Raw genomic sequence first — 14,545 nt, 5'->3', positions numbered from 1 at the left:
CCACGATGGTAGGAGAAGGTGAGCAATCTTGGCCTACCTACTCCGTACACTCGCGGCAGTTTGGCAAGTAGTGAATGCCTAGAGGAGAAGGGACTCCGGTCTGTGTGTATGGAAGCTCTGGCTGGAATGTATCTAGACCCTTGAAGGGTCTTCTTTGCAGCTTAAACTCAATTGCATGCCCGTCAAGCTTTCGAGCAAATCGAGGCGGCACGGCACACGATGAACCGCAGTGAGCCAACCTGCCTGAGCGGCATTCTAAACCGCTGTGGAATGTGTATGGGGGCCTCGATCCTTTCGTGACTTGGGCCTCGATTAATGTCTCAACCCAAGTGAGTTCCTGTCTCGAATAATTTGGTCTTAATCAACCCGACCGTCTCAGCTCGCCGCTAAGAAACAGCTCACTCCATGTCATCTGCCGCTTGCGATAGCTGGAGACTCAGCCGCAGCAGCCAAAGCCGCTAGCAAACCGTTAGTTCTCACGTGAAGCTTTAGGTCCCTGGGATCATTCGTGGCATCAGAGATGGTAATTGGTCGTTGGTACGTGAGATGCCATGCCTAAACGTAGAGCTGACTCCGATGAAGGAAGCTATGCCACCTCCGGCCTAACCCAGCCCACTAGAGCAGAAAGAATGATTGCATACCTCGACTTTGGCAAGAACAAGAGACCGGATTTGGCAGTCAAACTATAGGCAGAAAATGTTTGATAATACAGGAAAGTGTATTCCGTCGTTTTCATGCACAGATTATGGATACACCAGTCTGGCAATTGGCAATTTGCAATTGGCAATTGGCGATGAATTGGCAGAACATCTGGGTCTACCTTGTACAATATATATAGAATCATCATGTCCGCCTCAAAACTCGCGTTTCGGACACGTTAACAATACAAGAAACACAACAGCATCGATAGAATAAACCAACGATATCAACCCGGCAATATGCATCGTCAAGCGGGTACGGCTTGGTATGCGCAACTTGCGCTGGTGCTGGCCCTGGTCAGCCTGGTGACCGCGCAGTGGTGCTCCGGCAAGTCGGACGACTGCTCCTCCAACCCTATCCCGCTTCGACGCTTCAATGAGCTCAATTTCCATCCCAAAACGTGCGACCTCAAGTGGAAGAGCCAATGTGTCACCAAAGGACAAGCACGGCGGTCTACAGCAGAAGCCGCCGCCTTACTCGCTATGCAATTCGTTGCGACAGCCGGCCGGGCTAATTCCCATCGACGCCTATACGCTGGCGGTACAGAAGAATAACTTCGCCGAGCACGCGGCCGACATCACGCTACACGGCCTCTGGCCTGGATCGTCTGGCGGCACCGGTGCCAAGAACCAGCCCTACGGCTGCCTGAATGGCGAGGAGTTTGACGAGACGATTCTCACGACCTTTGCTGGGCTGCTCAACTACTTCTGGCCGACGAACGTAAAGTTCAAGAATACCATGCAATGCTTTATCATGTCCGAGTGGATGAAGCATGGTACTTGCGCAGTCATCCCTGGCGCTGACAGTTCGGCGTTCCGAATGCCGCAGGAGGCCTACTTTCGCACAGCATTTGTGATGGCCAACGAGATCAACGAAAACGCCGTGCTACGCGATCGCCTGCAGATTAGAATGGATGACGAGCCGCTTGTTAGCACCGGGTGCGTGCAGTGCGCGTATCTGGCAACAGTGGGCTGGACAGGCACCGAAAGAGAGAGCATGCCGCGCATGTCGAGCGACTGTATCGACCAGTGCTTTGCGTGTGGTGACTCATGGGACACATGCCCGCCGGCGCAGCTGAACAGCACCGTGCAGCTAGACCCCAATAACGCACCGCAGCAGGAGGAGAGTGGCGGCGTTAATAGCGAAAGCATCGGAAATGGAAGTTTCCCGATGCTGAATTTGGACTTTGCTATGCCGGCCCTTACGAGCAGCGACAACGTCTCCCCCTGGGAGGGCACGTGGCGCTCATTTGGCGCCGAGCAGTTCGGGTCCGGCAAGTTCGAGTTTGCGCAGAGCTTCACCGACATTGACAACCAGAACGTCATGACCGTTACCACAGACAGCCCATACCCTCAGACTTGCGCCTACGAACGGCGCGGCGCCGGTGAGCTCGTCCTGCGATGCGGCAGCGGCGCCAAGGCTCACGTGGAGGACTGCTTGGTGTCACGGTTGCCAGATATTGGCGAGCTTGAGGTTGCCTTTCTGGCATGCAACCACACTGGAGAGCCGGCGCCGGCCAGCTTCTATGCCGCCATGGATACGCCCGGGTGCGGCAACTTTCTCATGTTCCGCTGTAAGGCGTCAGCGGCAGGGTGTTCCTTTTCTCCGGATGGCATCTCGGCGGCTGGCAGCAGGCCCAAGGACGAGACCATGACCAACATCGAACCCGAGTCTGACTCCAAGCCCATCAGCCCTGTGAGCCACTCTGAACATGGCATTGCGGGGGCACCTCCCGCGCTGCTGGGATCATGGCGCACACTGCAGGTGTCCAGCCACTATCAAGAGGGCCTCGCGCGATGGAACTTTACTGCCGATGGGCAAGCGTCCATGCAGTGGCCCAACTACCCCGCCCGCGGCGTACAGCGCTATTCAGTCTCGCATTCGGATGAGGACCCCAGCATAGTGCTCCTTGCTAGCGCCAGCGGCGATATCATGACCTGTCGCTTCCAGTTCCAGTTCCAGCCGGTGTACTCATACGCCGTGCTCGACTGCGGAGCGCCGAACCAGCCGGCAGCATTCGTAGACAACAAGAAGGACACGCCAAGCTTGAACACGCAATGGGCCATGGGCCGATGCAACCCGTGCAACGCCCACTGCCGCTACTCGTGCGGCCCCGAGAACGACTTCTGCGGCGCCGGCTCATGCGACCCAGCCGAGTCGGTACAAGCAGAAGCAGTATCATCCGCCGGCGCCCTGCCCTCCCCGCCGCCTCTCGAAATACTGAACGACGGCCTTCGCCATGACTGGTGCACACCTCAAGACTCTAGCTGCTGGCCCACCAAAACGGCCATCCGTAAGCTGGAACAGGCGCTGGATCCCACCGTGCCCCGGCTCGGCGTCCGGTGGAGCAAATACCCGCAGCCGCAGCCGGCGCCGGTCCCAACGGGATCCATCAACGACCAGTCCTTCTACGGCCTGGGTGACGCACCTGAGGGTCTCAAGGCACTGTACTACTACGAGGACGTTGCCGAGATGCAGCGCCCGTGCTTCGTTCTGGGAGCCGGCGCTTCCGTGTGGAACACGGCGCCTGACATGTGCAAGGCGGCGCTGCACCAGAACGAGTACCGCAACTGGAACCCCTTCATCGTCGTCTTCCCGCTCAACGAGCGTCATATTGCCGCCGCCCTCACATTTGCCGCGCAGCACCGTCTGTGTATCGCGACTGCTTGTACCGGCCACGAGTACAACAGCCGCAACTCGTGTCCGACTGGCGGCATCCTGATCCGCACAATTCTGCTCAAGGATAAGTCCTTTTTGCCCACCTGGAACGAGGACAAGGCTCTGGCCCCCGCCGGCGCATTCCGCTTTGGCGCCGGCTCCATCTTTGCCGAGATGCACGCCTTCTCGGCCAAACACAACCGCGTTGTTGCTTCGGGCTGGTGCTCCACCGTCGGTATGGTCGGCTTCCATCTCGGCGGCGGCCACGGGCCCTTTGCGCCATCCATGGGCCTCGGCGTCGATAACCTGCTCGAGATTGAGGTTCTGCAGGTTGGCCGCGATGTAAACGGTCAGACCGTAGTCCACAAGAAGATTGCCAGTCGCCATCACAACCCGCAGCTCTTCTGGGCCATGCGCGGTGGCGGCGGCGGCGTCTGGGGCGTCATTCTCTCCATGACGATCCGCGCCCACGCCGTTCCCGATGGAGGCCTTAGCCGTGTCTACATGAACCAGAGTGGCACCTTTTGCCAAGACTCGCGCGATTTTGGCTACCAGTGGCTGCGCGACATGTGGACTCGCTTCACTGCATGGCAGCTTAGACTCAACTCCAAGGTCAGCACGCAGCCCGCTTTCTTTATCGACCCCAGCCAGTACAAGGCGACCGGAGACCTCTGCTCAGTCACCTGGACGTTCAATTTTGAGTACTTTTACGCCGGCGGTCAGACAGAACAGGACTACGTCCTGTTCCGCGACAGCCTCGTGGACGTGCTTCAGACCAAACCCGAGGCTACGCAGGAAAACAACTTCAAGTCGGCGTATGAGTACCTTCTGACCATGCCCCCCAACAAGTTCCTCCTCTCCGTGATGAACCCGCTGCCGGCACCGCACCCGCCCTCCGACACGGCCACAGGGTCTCAGAACTCCGTCCTTGTCTCGAGGCGAGCCATGGAGACAGAATTCGCCTCGACCATGATGAATGTGCTGGATATTTGCGTCAAGACTTTGGAGCATAATGATAAGTCGTCACCGGATTCAAGCGGCCATCGCTGCGGATTCCACTACCTCTACACGTCGCTGACGGGCAACCTCGGGAGCCCGCAACCGGGCGGCACGGCCATCTCGCCAGGCTTCCGCTCGGCGCTCATGCTGTGGAACGCGCGCACCTTGACGACACAGCAGTCTGACGACACGTTGTACAAGCTCGGTCCCAACAGCTATTTCTCCGAGAGCTCGTATGTGATGCATAACTGGACGGCGAGGTACTGGGGCCAGAAGACGTACGAGCAGTTGCTAGCTGTGAAGAAGGCGCACGACCCGGACAATTTGTTCTGGTGCCATCATTGTGTCGGAGATAATCCAGATGATGCATATGGCGAGCCTCTGGGCGCAGCGGCTGATGAGAAGCCATTGGGTGGTGCAGCGGCAGATTTTTTTGAAAAAGATGAGTTGTAGCGGCCGCTGCGTGTTTGATTCAGTGCTGGCCCTAATATGACCCCTTGCCAGCCTTTGCAAATTTGGTGTTTCATTGTGTGAAAGGCTTAGCTATGCCGCTAGCTTTTTGATAATCAACTTGAAAAGAGATTTCCCAAAAACTGATGTGTCAAAGTCAAAAAGTGGGCTACGTTAGACAGTGTAGTGGTGTTGACAAACATTGGCAAAACAAGGACAGATGGCAAGATGAAGATAATAGAGCAAAGTGCTAATTGCAAGGGGGCAAAAGAATGGTTAGTAGTTAGTTTCATGGGGTACGTACTATGTAAGTCGCCCAACCCACTTCCGGGCGAACCCTCCCCCTGCCCCCCCCATTTCGCCACTATTAATTAATTTATTCTCAAAACATTACTAGAGTGGGGCGGGGTGATTAGTCTTAAGGTTCTTCTTAAGGCTTAGATTAGTACTAGCGTATAACAGAACAAGGTTAACTAGGACCAGAAAAGGTGTCTATTCTATAAGGAGGTCCTGTAGTATATAGAAGCTAAATTTTACTTATTTCTTATAAATAAGAAACTAATTAAAAAGTACCCCTATTTTATAAAATAATAACCTAGTTAGCTAGTAGTATATAATATTATAATTACCTTATAATAACTATACCCCGGTTAAGAAAATATCCTAATTTAACACATAGACTATTAAGGCTAACTAATTCGTTTCTAACTTATTACTAAGAACGTACTTTATTAGTTTAAACTTATTATTATTACTTAGTAACTTAAATGAATAATTAAAATTATTTTTTCGTAACTATATTCTTAATTCTACTTATTTTTTTTAGTTACTAAAAACCCTTTTTTAAAAAATATTTTCAATACTTAAGTAGGTAGCTTTTTTCTTATTTCAATTTACGTATAAAAAGCCTTTTTTTTTAACTTTTTATTAAACTATTTTATTTTATTTTTTTTATTTTTTATAAATAATAAATTTATTACTTTTTTATATTAATTCGATAGCTCTATAATTATATCTCTTTAGGTAATTAACGATTTTAATAATCTCTCTAATATTAAGAGTAAAGAATTTAAAAAGTTTAGGGTATTAACTCTCTTCCCGCTAATAATTCCCTTTAAAAAACATAAGAATAACTTTTCTAATTATTAACTACATATTCTTAATAATAATAATAATTCAAATAATAAGTTTAAAACTAATAATAAGAATAATAGTAGTAGTAATAGCTCTAATATAGCTAATAATAATAATTATTAACTTTTTTCTTTTATTAAAAATAAGGATAACTAAGTAATTAGTAATAGTATTAATAAGAATCCCCCTGATAATTTTAATAACTCGAGGTTTAGTTCTAGCTCTTTTAATAATCCTTAGTTTTTTTTAATAAAGACCTTAAAAAGGCTCCCTTTTTTTTTTAACCCTAGCCCTAAGCTTATAAACTTCTCTATTTAATTCTTTTTATATTAAATATATTTATATTATTTATAACTATTATAATACTAGCTAAACCCTTAATAATAAGCTCTTAAACCTTAACTATTATTTTATTTTAATAAGTAATAATCGTTATATTTAATATACTAAGTATAATAATAAATACAAAACTATAAATAACTTTTTTTTCCCTTTTTTCCCTAAGTATTTACTTACTTTTTTTTAAATTACTCCTCTTTATAAATAATTTTTAAAAATACTTTATAAATTTATTATAACTTTAGTTAATTTATTTAATATAACGAGCTCGTTATTATTTATAAAGATCTTATTAATATTACTAAGTTCTTATAAAAGTATTTTACTTAGCTTGATATTAATTACTAGAAAACGTTTTTTTAACCTATATTTAAGGCCCTAAAATAAGTTAAACTAAACCCTCTAATATAGTAATTTTCAATTAATAATTCCTTAGACTTAATATTATAAATATTAGTACTTCTATTTTATTTATAAAGAGTACTATATAATACGTTTTAATTTTATTTAGAATAGCTTTAATTATCTAAGATTTAATAACTAAATAAGTTAGACTTTTTTTAATAGCTTTTCCCTATTTAATATACTAATATTTATTTTTTTTAAAAAAATACTATATAAATTATTATCTTTTCCCCTCTAACTGGGGCTAATAAACTTAGTAACTCTTTAAAAAGTATAAAACTTATACTTAAGTTACTTACTTAATTTATTAATAGCTTTTCTTAAAAATCCGTAACCCTTATATTATCCGCTTTTTACTTAATTTATAAATAAACCGAGCTCTCTAACCTAGGTCTTACCCCCTTACTTATTAAATTACTAATATAGTAAATAATTCTTATTCTTATAATTACGTTTTATAATACTCTAAATAAGTTCTTAATTAATAAACTTAATAATTTAAATAAAGGTTTAGTTATAATACAATTATTATAATTCTAATTTTAAGTTTTTTTATTATTTTATTAAAGAAAAGCCTTTTTTTAGCTTAAGAGTTATAAAAGTTTTACTTTTTTACTTATTAATCCCCTTTTTAAAAAAATTCTTTATAATTTTTTATTATTTTTATAGCGTTTTTTATATCTTCTTTACTAACTTAAAAATTATATTCTAAAAAGCTAGCTTATTTATTTAACTAAGTAAAAATAACTTTCTTTAATATTATAATAACTAACTATTTAGTTTAGTTCTTATTTAATATTCTTGTTTTTTTAAGTTTAGTATTAATAAGGGTTTATTTCTTATATAATTTAGCTATTTCTTGAAAAAAACTTATTAAAAATACCTTATAAAATTAAGAGTATTTCTTAGGTAATACTAAGTAATATACTTATTTACTTACTAATTTAAGGATTTAAAAGGGCTTAATAAATTTAAATAATAACTTTTATTATTTTATTTTAAACTTTAAGTTCTAAATAAAAAGAGAGACGAGCTAGCCTCTTTAATATTCTTAAAGTTTATAATAATTATTATACCCTTTTTATTACCTTTTTATAGCCTTTTATTATAGCTCTTTTATTTTATTTCTTAGTTAATTAAGTTTTAAAAACCTATTTCTAACTCTTTAAGTTTTCTTTTTAAAACTCTCGTCCTTAAGTATTATGACCTAATAAATATAATAAGGCCAGGGGCCGCCCTATAGGACTTATAGTAGCTACTATATTATATATATATAAAAAATAAACTTAGAATAACTCTTCTTAAAATAAAAGAATTATAAATAAATTACGTAACTACGATTATATAATGAAATAAAAGACGGACGGTTATAAAAAAGTAAAATAAATAATTATATATAAATAAAATAGGTAACTATTTAATAAATAATTAAGTAATTAAAAAATAATAATATTATAAAAAATATATTTATAAATAAACTTTATATATAATATAACCTCGAGCTAAGTTTAAAAATAAACTTTATATAACTTTTTTAATAATTAACTTAGTATTAAATTTTATAAATACGTTTAATTATTTATATTAAAAACCCCTTTAATAAAATTATAATTTATTATTAAAGCCTTATTTATTTTATAATTTATAATAATAATTTTAAAGAAGCTATTTATAATTATAATACTATTTATTTAGTATTTATAGCCTTAATTTCTATTAATATACTTATTATAACTAACTAATTATAATATTTTAATTATTTTTATTTAGTAAAGTTTATTTTATAAAAACTAATTAAATAATATAAATATTTTAATTATTAATAATAATAGTATTATATAGCTTATTAAGGTTATTATATTTACTATTTAATAATTATATAATATAATATTTAAATTTAAAAACGAGAATAAGTAATTTTATATTTAGTTTATAACGCCCCTGACCTCTTTATTTAAACTAGGGCTTATTTATATTATTATAAAACTATTTTTTATTATTAAAATAAATAAAGTTTACTATATAGCCTCTTTTTTTTAAAAAAAGACGCTCTTACTTAGTTCGAACTCTTAATAAAAGCTTATTTTAAAAAATAATTACTATATATAAAATAAAAATATTAAAAGGATTTTTATAAACTATAATAAATTTAAAAAAAAGATTAAAAGAACCTTTAGTAACCTTAATAAAAAAACGAGTTATTAAAAAAAACTCTTAATCCTTAAATAAAAAAAGATTTATTAATAAGTATATTTTAGAATTTTAATAAATTATTTCTAAACTTAACTAAAATAATAAAGTATTTATAATATTATTTTATTATAGTTTAAAAAAAGGAAGTTAAAGACGAACTATTATATAAAAAAATAACCTAATAAGCTCTATAAATATATAAATATAATAATTAAAATTAATAACTAACTCTATAAATAATACTTTAAATATAAAAGTTAAAATATTTAAAATAATTAACTTAAACTTAATATTAAAAAAAGGTATTAACCCTTAATAATTATTATTAGTTATTATAATAAACTTATAAATCTTAGTATTATTAAAAAGGAATAACCCTACTAAAAAAAGAATTTTAAATATTTTAATTATAATAAACTAAGATATATAACTAGAGATTATGAATAATTTAAATATATTTAATACTAACCCGTTCTTAAAAAAACGAGCTAATATAATAAGTAAAAAGGTTTTTTTATAAATAGCTTTTATAAATATCTTATTATAATAATAACTATTTTACGTACTAAAATAACAAAGAAAAAAATGGATAATACTTAAAAAATACTTTAAAAAACTAAGATTTTTATTATAATTTATAAGTAAAATACTATATAATTATAAAGAACTTTTAAAAAAACGTAATAAGAAATATATTTAAACCCTATTTATAGTTTATAAAACTATTAGAATATAACTTAATAATTACCTTAAATAAATACAAATATTTATAATAATAAGAAAAAGAATTTAATAAAGAATAATTATTAAAAATAAAAAGGACCTACTCTAACTAAAAAAAGAAATTTCAATATAAGAAGTAGAGATTCTGACTAAGTTTATTTATATAATAAAATAAAAGAATAATAATAAAAGATTTATTTATAAAATTAAAAAAATAAACTAAAGACTTCTTATATAAAAATAAAATTAAAATAATAAAAAAAACTAGATTTTAATTTTAAAAAGAATTTAAAAAAAGATTAATTTTTAGCTTAATAAAGAACCCTACGTAAGCCTTAAAACTTTTATTTTTTAATAAAGAATTACTATATAACTTAAATAAACTTTATAATATTATTTAATAATATATTTAAATAGAAATTAATTATATAATAGTTTCTTTCCGGCTTTATAAGTATAAAAAATTAACCTTAATAAAATTAGGCTTTTTTAAAAACAATTATATAATATAATATACTTTTTTAATTATATAATATACGTAATATACCCTAAGTACGCGCTTAACTTAATATAATAACTTTAATATGAAAACCATTATATAAATAAGTTACTTTTTTCTTATTTATATAATAACACTAGTTAAAGAGTTAATTATAGAGGTTAGTTATAAAGGTTAGACATAGTTTTTAATTATAAAAGTTCTAAACTTTGATAATAATATAAAGGTTTTTAAAAAAAAGGGCTAAAAGGGCTAATATCTAGCTATTCGTATTATAGTTTATAAAGATTTTTTTTATTTATATTATTTCTTATATTATTTATAAACTACTTTTTATTTAAATAAAGTAAATTACTAAGTAAGCTACTAAATAAGCTTTATTAATAGATAAATCCGTATTTAATATAGTTAATAATTAGCGGGCTAAGGCTTTAATAATACCCTTTAATAAATTTACTCCCCTTAGGATAGGCTCCTTTTTTAACTAGCTCGACGCTATAGCTATTATAACTAATATAAATATACTAAAAGAATAGTAAAGTACTTTTTTAATAATATAAAATTTAACTAAATAATCATATAAACGCCATAAATAGCTAGGTTAATATTAATAATAAAATATAATAAATTAATACTAGCTTAATTATAATAACTAAAATAAATAAGTTAAAAAATATAAGATATTAAAATAATAAACTAATATTTAAAACGGGTTGCATAAGCCCCCTAAGTAATAATAATATTTATATAAAAAAAGAAATTATATTAAACCTAACTATTTATAAAAGTTAATATTAGGAGGTTTTATATATATTAAAATAAATAAAGCTTACTCTTTAAATAGCTAAAAGTAATAAAAAGGGTAGTAGCTATTAATAAAAAAAAATAGTTAAGTTAATTAACTATTTTAGTTAATAATTAAGTATAGAGCGTAATATACTTAGTTTTCTTTAATACATAATATATAGTACTACCCCAGCAGACTGCTCTATTAGGGGAATATATTATTAATATAACTAAGATATAAATTAATAAGAATATAAATATAATGAATACTAAATTTATTATATTTATAAAGTATAAGCTTAAAGAGAATAAAGGGAATAAATTTAAAAAAAAAGACACTTAGGAACTAAATATTAAAAAAACTAAAAAGTTAATTATAAAATAATAATAAAAAGTAAATATTGAAAAATAAGTTCTTATATATAACTAAGTAATAATACGACGTATACTTACTAATTAAACTTATTATATATAAATAATAATTATATATTATAATTAATAATAATATATAAAGAAGTTTTATATTACTAAAAAATAGTAAATAAACTTAACTTATTATAAATATAAAAAAATAATTTATACTAATTATATATAATAGAAAAAAGAAAAGTTAATTATAATAACGGATATATTAATTAAAAAGATTATATACTTTTTAATATATATTAATAATTATAAATATTAATTATAATACGATATTATAGAAATTAGAAATATTAGTATTATCTTAAAAAATCTCGTAGTTACGAAAATATAACTTATAAATAAATGAGATTACTAGCTAAGTTAAATAAGTAAATTTAATTACTAAATAACTTAAAAAAAAAGGGTTAAAATAAATTTATTATAATTATTAAAAAGATTTTATAATATATAGTTTTTATTAAAATAATAAAAAGCTTTAGGAAGTTTATAATTAATGTAAATAATTAAGAATTAAAATAATTTTAAATTATACTTAAAAAGTATAAAAAAATATATAAAACTATTTATAGAATTTAAAAAAAATAAGATTATTAAAATATAATAATTAGGATATAAAAAAGAAATTAAAAAAGAAATATAACTTAAGTTCTATTTATTATACTTTATAAATTAAAAAAAATTAAAAATATTTTAATAAATATATTAATAAAAAAACTTAAAAAGAAATATATTTAATTTTTAAATTCTTTTATAAAATTACTTTTTATTTTTTATATTAAAAAAAGAAAAAAAAAGTAAAACTTATTATTAATTATAAAAAGCTTAATAAAATTATAAAAACAATTACTATTTTTTTACTACTTATTACCGAGCTTAAAGATTTATTATATAAAGCTAATTAATTTATTATAATAAATCTTAAAAAAGTATTTAATTAAATTCGAATTAAAAAGAAATAGTATTTCGGGCTTATTAAAAACTTTTTAAATACTTTATTATACTTTTTAAACTTATTAATATTTTAATAACTTTTTAAATAATAATTAATTATATATTCCGGGAATATATTTATATTTTTTATTATTATTTATATTAATAATATTCTTATTTTCTTTAATATTAATATATATAAAAAATATATTTATATAATATTTCAAAACCTCTAAAATACTAAGCTATATACTAAACTTTCTAAATATAAGTTCTATATTTAAAAAACTAAACTTTCTTAAATATATTATTATATTAAAGTAAATCTATATATAAACTTTAAAAAATAAGAATAATTAAGGACTAGCTTATATTATAAAATATTAAAAAACATATAAAAAATTCTTAAAATTTATTAATTTTTATTAATAATTTCTTAAAAAACTATATTAATATTGTTAAACTTTTTAATAACTTAATATAAAAAAAATAATTTATTTATTTAAAACTCTAAATATAAAAAAGTATTTATTAAAACCAAAAAACTAATTATTTTTAAATTAATTATTATAATTTTAAACCCCCAAAAACTTTTTAAAATTAAAACTAATAGTTTAAACTTTATTATAAAAAATAGTTCTAAAATAATAAATAAATAAAAAAAACTTTATTTATATTATTTTTTATTTTAAATATTTTATAAAATAAAACTAAATTAGTAAATTTATGATAAAAAAACTAAGAATTATTATTAAAGTATTTAAAAAATAAAAAACTATAACTATTTAGAATAAAATATAAAATTATAATTTATATAAACTATAAAAACTTTATAAACTTTATAATAAATAAAAACTTAAATAAATAATAAATTAAATAAATAAATTCCTATTTAAGTTTAATTTTTTAAATTATTTATTAAAAAAGTTTAAAATATAATAAAATAAACGCTCTTAGTAAAAGACCTAATTATAAGGTTATGGTCTTTAAAATAATATAAATTATCCTTAAAAAGAAAATTAATAACTTTATGTAGTAGTTTTTTTCCGGTTTTATAAGCGCAAAAAAATCGACCTTAATAAGATTAGGCTTTTAAAAAAAAATATATAATATAGTATACTTTTTTTAATTATATAGTATATATAATTTACCCTAAGTACGCGCTTAACTTAATATAATAATTTTAATATAAAAACCGCTATATAATTTAGGATAAATAAACTACCCTTTTTACTTATATAGCGGCGCTAATTAAAAAGGTTAATTATAAAAGTCGGCTATAAAAGTTTTAAACTTTAATAACGATATAAAAGTTTTTTAAAAAAAAGGCTAAAAGGGCTAATATTTAGTTACTTTTTATAGTTCGTAAAGATTTTTTTTATTTTTATTATTTTTTTATATTATTTATAAATTATTCTTTATTTAAATTAAATAAATTACTAAATAAATTATTAAATAAGCCCGTTAATATATAAATTTATATTTAATATATAGTTAGTAATTAGCGGGCTAGGGCTCTTTAATAATACCCTTTAATAAGTTTACTCCCCTCGGGCTAGGCCCCTTTTTTAACTAACTTAATATTATAATTATAATAACTAATATAAATATACTAAAAAAGTAGTAAAATACTTTTTTAATAATATAAAATTTAGCTAAGTAATAATATAAATACTATAAATAACTAGGCTAATATTAATAATAAAATATAATAAATTAATACTAGCCTAGGTATATTAACTAAAATAAATAAACTAAAAAATATAAAAAAGTTAGGATAATAAGCTAATATTTAAAACAGCTTTTATAAGCCCCCTAAGTAATAATAATATTTATATAAAAAAAGAAATTATATTAAACTTAGTTACTTATACGGGCTAGTATTAAAAAGTTTTATATATATTAGAGTAAATAAAGCTTACTTTCTAAACGGTTAGAAGCGGTAAAAAGTCGGGAGCTATTTTAATTAGTAATTAAGTATAAAGCGTAATATATTTAGTTTTCCTTAATACGTAATATATAGTACTACCCCGGTAGATTGCTCCGTCGGGGAGATAATAACCTTATATTAATTATAAAACTTTTTATAATAACTAAAAAGATTAATACTAGCCTAACTAAAACAATAACCCCTAAGCTTATTATTAAAACTTATAATATACTTATATATAGTTTTTAAAAAAGTTATTAAAATATAAAAATAAATTTGTTAATACTATAACAAATCCGCTATACGTATTAAAATTATTAATATAATTAAGAACTACGTAACTTATAAAAAAGAAATAGCTTATATAAGCTTTA

The 14,545-nt window shown here is 30.6% G+C and overlaps 1 protein-coding gene across 1 annotated transcript; it reads left to right on the top strand.

Moving 5' to 3' along the window:
• Positions 1-1,074: 1,074 nt before the first annotated feature.
• Positions 1,075-4,809, top strand: N0V96_012161 (uncharacterized protein; the record flags this gene model as incomplete). The annotated part of the gene is made up of 1 exon (XM_053199464.2): positions 1,075-4,809. One exon carries the CDS (start codon positions 1,075-1,077, stop codon positions 4,807-4,809), a length of 3,735 nt encoding a protein of 1,244 aa, XP_053043093.2.
• Positions 4,810-14,545: the final 9,736 nt, after the last annotated feature.

The sequence above is a fragment of the Colletotrichum fioriniae genome (assembly GCF_027942845.1).
Source record: "Colletotrichum fioriniae strain IMI 355084 chromosome Unknown scaffold_22, whole genome shotgun sequence".
NCBI classification, from domain to species: Eukaryota; Fungi; Ascomycota; class Sordariomycetes; order Glomerellales; family Glomerellaceae; genus Colletotrichum; species Colletotrichum fioriniae.
The sequence above is the reverse complement of the archived record's forward strand: the minus strand, read 5'-3'. Positions and strand labels throughout refer to the sequence as shown.